The 14,666-nt window shown below is 39.4% G+C and overlaps 1 protein-coding gene across 3 annotated transcripts in view; it reads right to left on the reverse strand.

Moving 5' to 3' along the window:
- Positions 1 to 14,666, reverse strand: part of LOC108434521 (putative methyltransferase NSUN7) — a 77,374-nt gene that overhangs the window by 42,147 nt on the left and 20,561 nt on the right. For all 3 annotated transcript variants that reach the window (XM_037544720.1, XM_037544721.1, XM_017709720.2), the window contains one exon: positions 3,490 to 3,548. In XM_037544720.1, coding sequence (XP_037400617.1) covers positions 3,490 to 3,548 — 59 coding nt within the window. The remainder of the gene's footprint in view (positions 1 to 3,489; positions 3,549 to 14,666) is intronic.

The raw sequence follows: 14,666 nt of genomic DNA on the forward strand, positions 1-14,666 counted from the left end.
TAAATAGGCAGGGCTAGACTGAATGAGTGGGACTAGACTGCTGTATGCTGAAAGGCCTTGGGCTAACCTGCTTTAGGCTGAATGATTGGGGCTTAACTGCTTTAAGTCAAATGGGTGGGGCTTAACTGCTGTAGGCCGAATGGACATGGCTAGACTGCTGTAGGCTGAATGTGTGGGGCTTAACTGTTTTAAGATAAATGGGCAGAGCTAAACTGAATGAATGGGGCTAGATTGCTGTATGCTGAAAGGCTGGGGCTAAACTGTAGTAGGCTGATTGGGTGGGGCTTAATTGCTGTAGGCTGAATGGGGAGGGGCTAGACTGCTGTAGACTGATTGGGCGTGGCTTAACTGTTGTAGGTTAAATGGACTAGGCTAGACTGAATGAGTGGGGCTAACTGCTGTAGGCTGAATGGGGAGGGGCTAGACTGCTGTAGACTGATTGGGCGGGGCTTAACTGTTGTAGGTTAAATGGACTAGGCTAGACTGAATGAGTGGGGCTAACTGCTGTAGGCTGAATGGGGAGGGGCTAGACTGCTGTAGACTGATTGGGCGGGGCTTAACTGTTGTAGGTTAAATGGACTAGGCTAGACTGAATGAGTGGGGCTAACTGCTGTAGGCTGAATGGGGAGGGGCTAGACTGCTGTAGACTGATTGGGCGGGGCTTAACTGTTGTAGGCCAAATGGACCAGGCTAGACAGCTGTAGGCCTAATGGGTGGGCCTTGACTGCTGTCGGCTGAACAGACAGGACTAGACCGCTGTAGACCAAATGGGTGGGGCTTAACTGCTTTAAACTAAATGGGCAGGGCTAGACTGAATGAGAGGGGCTAGACTGCAGTAGGTTGAATGAGTGGGGTTAACTGCTGTAGGCTGAATGGGTGGGGCTTGCCTGCTGTAGGCTGAATAGGCAGGGTAAAACAGTTGTAGGGTGAATATATATATATACATACATTTATATATATATATATGCGTGAGACGATTCAGTTTTCATGATATTACAAAAACAGTGAGATTTAAATTGGGCTATTTTTGTACCTTAATTTTCATCCATTGACTGTATGAACTGGGAGGTAAATGGTATATTTTGAAACTTTAATAATGTTAACATACTACATTAAGCTCTGTTACTTACAAAAAAGTGATGAAAACAGTGGAAAACTGTCTCAATTTTTTTGGAATGTACTGAGTGTATATTCACAAAAACAATATGTTCATAAGGAGAAATGTCAAAGATTGTGTTATTGTACTTTTTGCAATTTAAAACAGGTCAAACTGAATTTGCACATCACTGCTTTATGTATGTATTAGCATTTCATATAATGTCACAACTTTTTTGGAAATAGGTTTGAACTGTGCCCTCAAAACAAAACCTAATATCTTGCCATTCGCGCTGCTACCGAATGCTCTATGAGCGGGATAACTGAGGAAAAAATATATTACAGCTAGATCTAAAGCATAGCGCTAGCCGCCACAACCACAAATAACATAGATGTAATGTTACTCTCAGCATCAGTAATAGGTAATACGTACTATCTACTCTACACAGTCTCTCATGCTATAGGCTACTGTGCACCAAATACTTTGCAATAAATGTCTTTTTATACAGTAACATGATGAAATCTGTGCTAAACCTATTAAAAATTATACTACTACTCATAGCATCTGTCTAAATGGTGGACTCGGCACCAATGAAACTGGTTAAAGAGCTAAGCCTTAGCCTAAGGCTAAATATGATGTGCCCAGCTATATTATTACCCCATTAGGAGTGTTCCTTCCCCTTGCCGACACAACTACAGGCCACCAATCATTCATTAGCTATTTAAAACCCACACACACAAACACACACACACACCGCACGTAAGCACACACAAACCTTAATGATTAATAATAGCAGATGGATTTTTGGCAAGCAGAAAAAATGTAGCCTGTGATTAACTGTGAGTGAAATGAAAGATTAATAGGTTATGAAGTCAAAGTCATGGCAGCAGAAATAACTCAACAATAAAATACAGATCAGGCTTCATTCTGCAGTCACAGCGCAGTGTGCTTGAGTTGGAGGGAGTGAACCTGCTGTATCTTGAAACTCCTCTGAACTAATACTCTTTTGCTCATTCAAACACTGCATTCAAATTAGGGCCCACGCATTGGTGGCTGCGCCATTAGGGCAGATTTATCTGTGGTCCCTCATTGGTGAAGCCAGAGGAGTGGCCGCAGTGGCACTAGCTACCCCTGTAATCTGGATGACCACCTTGGGTGCCAGCCCAAACTAAAGCTCTATTTAAGCTGGAATGTGATTTGAATCCAGTGCAAATCTGCCATGTCCATAGTTTTTATAGGTGTGTTAAGTTATAATGCTGGTGTGAATTAGGCTACCTTCGATAATTTGCCAAACTCGGAGGTCCTTCAGTAATACAAATGGTGTTCAAATTGACATCATAGTAATGTATTAACAAAAACAAGTAACAGAAAGTGGCACCTACATTTTTTCACTTTTTGGGTGTTTGGACCCCTTAGAATTGCCTTGGCCACCCAATGCCCTACCCATTTATACCCATTATTCAAATTCACTGAGGTACAAGCCTAACACCATGGCAGAGGAGATGGCTTAAAAGCCTTTACTCATTTGACACGAATGTTTCATTGGTTCAGATTCCAGCACTTCGTTGGTTCAGATTCATAGTAGTCATTAGGGATGGAGGAAAAACAGGCTCTTAGATGCGTTGCAATGCAGACATGGATGATTTTAAATCAATTCACAAATGTCAAAAATCCATTTTCAAAATTTATTTATATCGTAAAAAGTTGAAGGAACCCAAAAGACGGAACTTGGAAGTGTGGAAGTGCAGCATCGAGACGGTCAGTAGCGGCACATAACAGAAACACAACTGGATGAGTGAGGAATCCAAGCAGCGCCCTGTGCATTAAAAGCAAGGTAAGGTCAGGACTCACAACGAAATGTTAAGAAGAGCCATTTTGTCCTTTCAACAAAATTATGCCACCTTGGGAGCCATAATATTTAATGACCAATATGTCTCAGTGTTATGTAACACAAACTGTGTTATGTTCAGGAGGACTTGTGGGTTCTTAGTAAATGATGTTGACTTGAAAAGGTTACCACTGAGAACAGAGAGAAGGACAACAATATGTTGAATAGTGAACTAAATTGTTCATAATGTTGAAATCCTTTAAAATTGATAGGAAACATTGTGTTCTGATGTCACATTCTAAGCAACTTCAGAACATCATATGCATTTCTCTTAATAAAAATGCTCAGATTTCATGTGTAATTTGAGACTGTTTGTTGTCTAAGGTAGCAATTTAGAGGTCAAAATTTTAGTATAAGCCAATAATAATGATCCTTAATATCAGCTGATATTATTGGTACATCTACATATCAGTTGGACCATAATGTGACCTTTGGTTCTGGAATGTTCTCTATCAAAACATCAAAATCAAAACACATTTTTTTATATTTTGCTTTCAGGACTCACCACTGGCTGGGACACATAGAAGCAGCTGTCAATCATGATGTCCTCCAATAGCTCTTGATCTGAGGGAGATAAGATTAGATTAGACTATGAAATTAGACAATGAAAACTGGTACAGAAGTAAGAGAGGTTAATGCCCAAATAAAGGAAAACTTAATTGCTTTATTAAATGAAAGAGTGTAACATACTATATGCACAGGTAAAGTTGCAAAATGTTTACTCCCCAGTCTATAAATCTAGAGATAACCAAGGAATTGCTATCAGTTCTGATCTTATTCTATGATGTGCTGGATTAATGTAAAATCAAATCTACTTGTTAAATTGCAGCCTCAATCACAAGCAAAGCAGTGGCCTGACACTGCTGTATCTCCAGTTATGTATCGTATTATATCATACCCACCACTCATTACATCTCATTATAAACTCTACTGTTGGATTGTCAAAGTTGATTAAACAATCCTTTGTAATTAGCCCTGAGAATTAAACTGGTGATGCAGTGGGACTTAGACGACTGTAAAACTGTAAGACTAACCCGGCAACCTCTGTGGTTTCAATATAGGAGCCAGAACCAAACTTTATACAAGAAACAACTACAATATCCATATTGTAATGTTGCAAATTTGTTAATTTGTAATAAACATGTTGGATTTCTAGACATAAAATAGGAAATTAACCATATAAATGTCAAATATTATGACTTTTTGGTGCAATATGTAGTTTGGTGAGGCAAAAACTGAAAGATATCATTACTACAGAGAAGCAGTACAACAGGCATCTGGAGCATCATCAAGCCAAAGTGCATATTTTATAGCATGAAAATCTGCTAAAAGTACTATAAAGTGCAAGTGGAGATTTTACTTCACGTCATGTCGTTCCTCTGGAGAATACTGCTTGAAATTGGAATGAGATCACTATATATAGGGGAGATCGAGGGAGAGAGAGAGAGAGCGAGAGAGAGAGAGAGAGAGAGAGAGAGAGAGAGATTCAAAGAGGGTGCAGGAGATTAAGAGTGGTAAGGAATGGGAGAAAAAAAGGGACACAGGAGAGAAAGAAAGCCACAGACTGAGAGATGATGAGGGAGAAAGAACAAGAGAGGTAAAGAGGAGAAAGAGAGAAGAAGCGATCAAAGAGAGACAAAAGAGAGAGAGAGAATACATAAACATGAAAGAAAAAGAGATAAAGAGGAGAGAGAAAGATATAAAAAGAAGAAAGATCAAATGGGTGAGAGAAAGAAAGAAAGAAAGAAAGAAAGAAAGAAAGAAAGAAAGAAAGAAAGAAAGAAAGAAAGAAAGAAAGGAGGAGTGAAGGGAAAGAATATAAAGAGGAAAGAGGGAGAGTGATGAGGAATCAGAGATAAAGGGGGAAAAAAGGAGAGATAGTGAAGAGAGGGGGTGGAAAGACATAAAAGGACACAAAATAATTTGGTGAAAAATCATATTGGAGTTTCTCAAGTTTGGAGGCTTGAACAATCATTTGCTCACATTCTTTGTCACTAAAATCAAGCTGATATGGAACGGTATTGTCCTACTTCACATGCACAACTGGGCACATCTTAAATTTCCAGAGAAAATGTGAAGTTATGCAGAAATGTTGACTGTTAATTTCAAAGCTAATGACGATGCTAATGACACACTTCTTTCACTTAAGAAGGCAAGACAGGTAGTGAAGGTAAATAGAAGAATGACTAAAATAACACATTTTCTACTATTTTCAGGAGGGAAGTTGAAGTGTTAATCTGGTTGCCACTCCCATCTCTATTATTTATAGACCACTGTAGTTGTGCATAATTCTGTCGGCCGTGTTTTGCCCATATTAGGAACTCTGGGTCTAAGCTTGATTTCTCTATGGCCAGAATGAATGGAGTTTACAAAATAAATCACCTCTATTGCAACCTATGTTCAATAAAAAGGTTCAGAACCTCATACGTTTTGTCCTGTATACATTTTTCTCCCAGATATCACTGATTGCTGAATTTATGAGGTTGTTAAAGAGTCTTAATACTAACATTGCTATATGCAAGCTAAAGCTACTGCACATCAATTTGATGTTACTAAGCTATATGAAACTACGGCAGGTTATGGTGGTGTTCTGGCAAGTTGTGCTACCTTATCAAAATGTTCTACTGTAGCTCATATTTATTAGGTATACCTGCAAGTATGACATTTTGATAAGCTAAAACTCCTTATCCAAAACTACTACCAGTGTTAAAACTTAGAGCCTGAATTTAGCTTAATTTTTACCAGTTTCTTGTTTGAATTTTCCTGTTCCAGCTTAAAAGGTGCAGTATTTGTAATTAGCTATCAAAGACTTTAGCAAATTTGGGAAACAATACTGGCCTGTTGGTTTTGAGAAACAGCACAAATAAGTTAATGTTACTCCACTGTCAAGCTTCAACAGAGAAACCTGTTCATATCAGGCCTTTCAGCTCTCCATGAGACTGAAGTCAACTTTTTCGCCAGCTTCTTGTTTGAATTATCCACTTTGACCTTAAATGGTGCTGCAGTTTAGAAGTAAGAGGTGTTCAAGGTGTTTAAGACAGAACGGGAAATTTCAATAAGAAACTGATGAATGTCCTGAGAAAACATCCTCAAAAAATGTTACCAGCATTAAAATAATAATCAGGATATTTTGATAGCCTAAATCAGCTCATCAGGTGGTCAGCAGTGATATTAAGCTGAGTCTGTATTTAAATAGCCTGAGTGCATCTGCCCTCAGTCTGTACATGGAAAAACAACCTCATAATTCAGAGGATCTAGTGATATTCAAGAGGACACCGTTCATAGGACAAAACGTATCAGGTTCTGAACATTTTCCGGCCATAGATAAATCAAGCTTAGACCTAATATGGGCAGAAGAGCGTGGCGCTGACTACAAAATGACGACATGACTACAGTGGTCTACACCAAGATGTCTTATACTGTGCAAATTCATTCCGACGTCCTGTGGTAAACTGGCAGTGCCCCATCTCCCTATGGAAAACTAATCCAGCTCGAATAGGTCTTAAAAGAAATAAGGAGTATGGAATGAGAAAGAAAAAGTGACAGAGAGAGGTGAGGGAGCGAGAGAGATAAATCCTTTAAGAGTGAAATTTGGATACACCCATTACACCCACACATACATATAAGTGTCTTTGTGTGCCAGCAAAGTATGTATGTGTGTGTTTGTGCGATCTGGCGCTCTGTCCATCACTGAAGTGTGACACAATGAAAGAAAGGTTACCACGGCAACCGCTAACACATCCTTTATCTGCTGTGACACCCACATATCACTATCAGCGCTGCATGTATGTGTGGCAAACCTCTAACAGTGAGAGCGACGCTGAAAAAAGAACACAGTCATAAATTCACTTTGCACACAGAGCGCAGACAGCTCTGATCCAACTACGCCCATGTGCACACAGCAGCCTGGGGTGATGCATTGCTTTGGGTGGAGGCCAACTAGTTGTTCACCCAGCGCCATTAACCCCACTCTCATTACTGTATGACCGGCTGAACCCAACAAACCACAAGCACGCCAAAGAGCATGCGATTTGTCTTTCTCTGCTACTGAATTAACAACGCTAGCGCCTGTTCTACAGAAAGGCATTTAGATGCTCATTATAAAACCCAGCCTGCATCCTCCCCCAGCATTGTCTTTCCGAGGGGACTGCTTCTGGCCAAACACTGCATTGCATGTCAGATATTAACAGCTTCAGTGGTTTGGGCTAATTATTGGCCTAAAGTCAGGGTAATTATCTTCAGCATCGCTAGACTGAAAGTGAAAAGAAAAACTGTGAAAACACAGCACTGTGAACAGAATACATGCCAGGAATGCCTGGGACTTATTTGAGCTGTACTAGTTTTACCAGAAGAGGTACATTAATGTAATTAGTCCCACCTTAAAGTGTCTCTAATAACTGTGTAGTTACATGTGAACAACATATGCAACAACAATGTAGCTACCAATAATTTAGTCAATGTTACAGATGGATTACAGAGGCGCAGCCCATGTAATTACACAAGTGTATCTTAATAGTTTTAAGTCCAATCTAACTCATGTAATTACACACGAGTAATAACATACATGTAATTACATTACATGGTTATTGCACAGTAATTATGTAAAACAAATGTGATGTTATGTAAAACATGTTTCCTTTAACGACTACTGATCTGTAATGTACCAAAAAGATACACATGTGTAATTACCTAAGCTGTACTTCTGCAAGACATCTATAACTTTGACCTAATCATCAGTAGTGACACTGTTGTTGCATATGTTGTTCACATGTAACTACAAAGTTATTAGAGACACTTATTAGAAGGTGGAACCATGTCATTTGCTCAGGATTTGGCTTTTAATTCATCCTGTATCCTGTCATTTCCAGGCCCAAACCAACAAATTACAAACTACTAGTTAATCCATACTAGAATAGCACTAGGGGAGGTTCGTTTTTGTGTATTGAGTTCCAAAGAGTCGATTGCTTGACTCCAACAAGTCTGGGAGTTCACTCTTGACCAATGATTCAAAGAATCAAAACACTTGGAGTCGACTCTTCAACCTTGTCAACTTGAACATAATGCTGTGACCCGCTCAAACAAACTAAAACGGTATCCTCAAAGCGGATTCTACCCACATTTAACCTAAATTTGTCTGACACAACTTGGTATAAGCTACAAATCTGCCGATCACTATGATATGTGAGTATGAAAGTGGGTAAACTATGATTAAGATGGCTTAACCTTTGCCATATCCATTTTTCTACTGCTCTGGCACTATCGGTTAAAGCAGCACTGTGTAAGATTGTTAAAATTGAAAGAACTAGTACTACACTCTTAAAAAAGACGGATCTTCAAGGGTCAGGAAAATGGTTCTATGTAGAACTGTGGACACCCAAAGAAACCTTAACATGAGTAAAGATGGGTTATTTAGAGGATAGAGAATGTGCTGTATATGGTTCTATATGAAACCTTTTTAAACAGTAGCACTAAAAAGGGTTCTTCTATAATTAGCATAATTATAAGCATAATTTTTAGTTAAGAATTAAACTCGTGATGAAAATTAAAATTGTTCAACTTCACTTTAAAAGAAATAACAAATATCTTTAACATTGAAAAAATTCATTGAAAAAGTGTGAATTTAGGGGTTAGGGTTTGAGACAGACACCTCCTAAAAGAAAGTATCCTATAAATATCCTATATAACTTTGTGTGTATGCGCCACAAGACATTGGCTAAATAACCAATTCAACCAACCCATTACAATCACCACTTACACTAGCTGCAAGCAGTGAGTGAAAGTGAACTTATGTTTTTTTAGGCATTCTTAACAATACATATTTTTTGTTGGAATATTTAAACTCAACCTTAAAAATGTCAATATTTAAATTGGAAAAACAGTTAAAATGTCCATGCCATGTAATATGGAGCTGAACTCTGTGTATAGTCTGCTTTTGTGAGCGGAAACAAAGAAGCTATAAATCATAAATCCTGAACGGCCTTAATGGTGCAGATTTTTATCACACTGCCATAAAAGAGGAGCTTACCAACCAACAGCCTACTGTTTCAGCTGCTTTACCATCCACTGGTTTTTCGATGTTTGCAATGCAAATATATACTGCTCTTACATATAACAACATTATTATTTTATTTACCTCACTCACCAGCCACTGTATAAGGTACACCTTGCTAGTAAAAGGTTGGACCCCATTTTGTCTTCAGAACTGCCTTAATTCTTCGTGGCATACTTTCAACAAGGTGTTGGAAACGTTCCTCAGAGATTTTGGTTGGTTATTTGAGTTCCTGTTGCCTTTCTATCATCTGGAACCAGTCTGCCCATTCTCCTCTGACCTCTCACATCAACAAGGCATTTTCGTCCACACAACTGACCGCTCACTGGATATTTTCTCTTTTTCGGACCATTCTCTGTAAACCCTAGAGATGATTGTGGTGAAAATCCCAGTAGATCAGCAGTTTCTGAAATACTCAGACCAGCCCGTCTGGCACCAACAACCACGCCACGTTCAACGTCACTTAAATCCCCTTTCTTCCTCATTCTGATGCTCGGTTTGCACTTCAGCAAGTTGTCTTGACCACCTCTACAAGCCTAAATGCATTGAGTTGTAGCCATGTGATTGGCTGATTAGCTATTTGTGTTAACAAGCAATTGTACCTAATAAAGTGGCCGGTAAGTGTATATAGAATGACCGGTGAATCTACACATCTTCTGAGTTTATACATATGTTGAAATAGTAAAATAGTGGTCAATCTAAGTGCCCATATGTACCCTGAGTATCCTTGATGGTTTACATTTAACTCATATGCTTAAAACCCATCAAAATAAGGAAACATATTTTCATTAAATTTATTAATGTTACACTTTAATATCACCTGGTAGCATGGCAATGTGAAATGTATGAAAAAACCTTGATATTGACCTGCATTGTCTAAATATTAATTTAACATTGTAATATTATTAGCTAGCAAGTCAAGATGCAGTTTAAATTGAATGACGGCAAGTGAAACTGAAATTTGACCCATGTATGGGCATCTGCAGCAGGTTTACCAGTCCAAGCTCGGAGAATAGATCTTTCATTTTGCTCAGTATATTAATGTTCCACAATTCCAGAGCCTCCATTTTTTGTTGTGACTCATCCTGTATTCTCATGTGCAAAAATCAGTTGGTTTCATTTGTAAAGAATGGTTTAGCATCTTGTCCTAACACATAACACAGACATTGTGCATGAAGGCACATCATGATTAGGTGGGCATCCTTCTCCATTTCACTACATATAGCTTGAGACGGTGGTATAGTGTAGTGGGTAACACCTCTACCTTCTATGCTATAGACTGGGGTTCAATCTCCTGCCAGGGCAAGCACACTAAACTATACCAATAAGAGTCCTTGGGCAAGACTCCTAACACTACCTGTATTTGTTAGGCTACTGAAGGAGAGAAATGTAAGGAATGTTCACATATTTGCATATTCAGAGCACAACAAAGCTGTATAAAATCAAATCAACCAGAGTATTTCAGTAGTTAGCTTGGCATTTCTTAATGTAGGTGCAGCAGCTGATGTTTGTGTAGCCGCTGCGGAGCAGGAAGAGCGCGGTGAAGACTGATATTTGAAGGCTCTTCTGCTGCTGCAGTTTTCTCTATGATATGGTATGATATGAGATCACACAAGCTCCTGCAGAGATGAAACTGCTCAGCAAAGTCTCCTTCAAATTGCATGACCACATGCCACATCATGATGGTCATGCATCTAGCTTGACTCACAGGAAAGAAGATTTCTTCTATGTTTGGCTTGTTTATTCGTCTTCTGCAGTATTCTAATGTCAAAACATCTACAACACACATTTTAAATGTTATGCCTTAGCAAGCTGAGATTCCCATTAACAACATGTTAGTAAAGCTAGGTCATGTGCAGATTAGTGTTGGATCTCAATGCTTTTTTGAGATCTAGACTGTTCACTGCTTCAAATGTGATGAGATGAGGACATCAATTTGACATATACTCAAACACTGTTGTAGACCAGGTAAACCATTTCATGGCAATGGTCTTTTCCAATGGCAGTATTATTTCAGAATAATGCACCAAAATGCATACTTTGTGAGGAACAGTCTGAAGAGTTCAAGATGTTGCCCTGGCCTCCAAATTCCCCAGATCACCATGCAAATTAGCAGCTGTGAGACGTTCTGGAATAACTAGTCTGATCCGTGGTGGAACTACCTTGCAACCTCCAGGACTTAAAGGATCAGAGGCTAACACCTTGGTATCACAGGCCATGCTTTGCAGGTCAGAGCTGTTTTGGTGGCACATGGAGGACCAACAGCATATTAGGCAGGTGGTCATAGTGTTTTGGCTCATTGGTATTATATTTCAATGTAAAAACAGGTATGATTTTCAAAACTGAAAGGTAATTGGATTTTCATCTAAATGTTATTTTTATAGTGGTAGTTGAACATGACTTTTTCTGCATTCGAGCGCTCCGTTTTATCTCAAAACAGCCGTCTTTTCCCAATACTAAACTGATTTTATAGCAGGGGCTTTCACTCCTCCCTTTTTACCCATCATTGCTCCCTAGCAACTTAACAGTCCCAACATTTCATACACAGAGAGCCAACAGTGTCTTATTTAATCTGATAAACCAGTTACAAGTAACTCTATTATTTAATTTTATTATATTAATTAGCCAGTTTCTCTCCTGCCAGTGAAATGGCCACCAGGGAAAGAGAAAGAGGTCAATTATGCAGAAATGCGGAAAAATCGATGGAATTCCCAATTAAGAGAAACTAAAGCGCTTTTGCTTGGAGTACATTAAGAAAGCAGCCAAAGTAAAGATTCACTTCTACACGTTCAGGCAAAGGGCTGTGTGACGTCATCTGATTGGGCTGGAGTTCCGCCAATGTCAGCGTGCCCAATGATGGATCAGGGAGAAAAAAAAACACCAATGAAAGACAAAAAAAAAGAAAAAGAACAGGAGGTGACAGATGAATACAATCAACTGGTTTCCATTACTCTTTTTTATCTCTGAGATGTGTGCTTTGCTGTGCTCGTTACATACACACTCTTACCATGTCTGTCCCACCCGCCCAGACACACACACACACACACACACACACACACACTCTCTCTGTATCACTGCATCAAACGACACACCACACACACAATCTCTCTCTCTCTCACGTTATATCACTCACAACTCACATTTATCTCAGCAGGGTGGAGGACAGAGGCAGTGAATTGGTCCATTCTGGCCAGGACTTTTAATCAGGTTGTTTAGATGGGTTAGGTATTATACATCACCATCAGGCTGATATTTACTGAAGTGGTTCAGGCAAAGACGCCATTGTTCTGCTCAAGGGCAAGATGGCTATAAAGCTTCCTCTTTTTTTTTTTTTTTTTTGTGCAGGCAGTCTTCCAAGCGGAGCCCTTTAAAGAGGTCCAAGATCACCCACGATGATCAGAAAACAGGACAGAAAATAGCATGAGAATTTCAAATAAACCAGCTTAGAGTTGGCCCAAACCACTTTTTACAGACTTTGAGTATTCATTGATGTTTCCAAACGAGTACTCAAATACTCATTCTCCAAATAACTCCAAAAAACATTTGTAGTGTTTCTTAGTGGTCTGTAGGGTTGCAACAAATGTTCACTAATATTCGATAAATTTGACAACTGAAATATTACACAAGTTTTCACTGACATTCACATGTCCATGGAGGAAACTGGTCATTTCACTGGTATTCAGAATACAATTTCTATCCGATTGAACGAGGTGGGTAAACCTCTAAATAATCTGTTAAATAGAAGAATAATAGCCATGCAAACGCCTGAATCAGATTACATTCCAATCAGAAGGTGAAAGAACGTTCTGCGCATGCGTGGCAAAAATCTTTGCATGTAAACACAGCCAGTGTGCTGGCAGGAACACATCTGATTAGGTGTTGGTGTAAGTAAAACCAAGGCAACCAACAGCCAGCTGGAGTTCATAAACAGCCACAGGTGATGAGCGACCAGCAAATTTTGGTGACAAGAGGCAAAAACACAGGGCAAGACAAATGCTCAGAAGTTCAGTCCTTCTTCGCCAACCATTTTTAAGAAGTTTCTTCTCAAAACCTAATTTTTAAAACATTTCTTCTTGAAATCCACTTAAGCATTTTCACAAAGTTGCTGATCAGTATATCCTTATTTCACATTTGTTCTTAGGCAAGAACAGAATCTACACACACACTCAAGAGCACAAAGGTGCGAACAGTTTTGTAGTTTAAGACCACGTCATGAATCTGGCATAGACTTTTTCTTCTGAGCACGTTTAAGAAAAAGATATTGGTGAATGTCTTTACATGCAAAATTTTGCGGAACTCATTGGAAGTTACAGCTTTAAAGGTTTACTCTATCAATTTCTAAGGCTATGTTTACACAGCAGGTAAAAGTAGCCCAAATCTGATTTTCCCACCAAATTTTTTTGTTTGGCTGTTCACATTATCTTTTAAATGTGATCTGTATGTGACATCAGTCTGAACAGATCAGCTCCTTAACTGACCCGCATGTGCAAAAGAACAATGCTTCACGCGGCTCATCCAGAGGTAGACCATGACGGCCAGTGAAAGCCAGTTGCTCCCGGAGTTTTCATTTTCATCTTCGCCAGCATCACAGAAGCGATTATGAAGCTCAAGTGGTTGATAGCTGGGTTCATCACCCAGAATTTGTTCGAGTTCGCCGTAAAAAGGGCACGTTATTCAGCCACGGCCACTTCTCGGATTCTTTAAACTGCAGCCTTGGTCCCCTGTGATGAGTCTCTTCTAATTTTTTTGGTACAGAAACATCACCCTAGATGTTTATGAGCCTCAGCAGTGCGGAATTATGATGAATGTCGAGTTGGACTGACAGAAAAGTCACATGAATTCTGATCTGGCTGATCAGAGTCGCATTGCCGCAGGTCAGATACGGATCGGATTTCAGTACCACATATGAAAGCGTCTCAAATCAGATTCAATGTGTTTTTTGCTGTTCACACAGCCACACAGACAAATCTGTGTCACATACTGAAAAAAGATTGGATTTGAGCCACTTCTACCAGCTATGTAAACACAGCCTAAGACAAATGCCAGACTGTGGCAAGAGTTCTTTTTATCAAGAAAACATTTTGATTTTATAATTGTTAAGAAAGTAATGAAGAAATTTCTTAAAACATTTTTAGAAGAGCAAAAATTATGAGTATGTAGACACATTTAAGACACTTGTGTGAATCCAGCCCCAAACCTGTAGTAAAAATGATTCAGTCTGAAGTGGGGTATTATGGGGTGACTCGCTATAGTGCAACAACACCCTGTTTTGAAGGCCACTGTTCTGCTCAAGGGCAAGATGGCTATAAAGCTTCTGCTTTTTCCTTTCTCTTTTTCACTAAAGCAGTGATCCAAGCATAGCCACGAGGAGGCCTGGAGATCACCGGCAATGACTGGTCAGAAAAGCATAAAGTCAGAATGGAAAACGGCGCATGAATCGTTAATAATCCAGCTAATCAGAAACCTCCCAGCCAATAAGCATGAAAAGAAAGCTACGGCACCCATGGGAGGTAATTGGCCAGCTGGCAAGGTCACTCGGCCAATCGAATCGGCGCCCTTTTTATTCACACCTATGCTCATTTGCATGTAATGTAATTTCCCCGTAATGTTAGACAAGGGAGCAATACATGCCC

The sequence above is a fragment of the Pygocentrus nattereri genome, chromosome 14 (assembly GCF_015220715.1).
Source record: "Pygocentrus nattereri isolate fPygNat1 chromosome 14, fPygNat1.pri, whole genome shotgun sequence".
Taxonomy (NCBI): domain Eukaryota; kingdom Metazoa; phylum Chordata; class Actinopteri; order Characiformes; family Serrasalmidae; genus Pygocentrus; species Pygocentrus nattereri.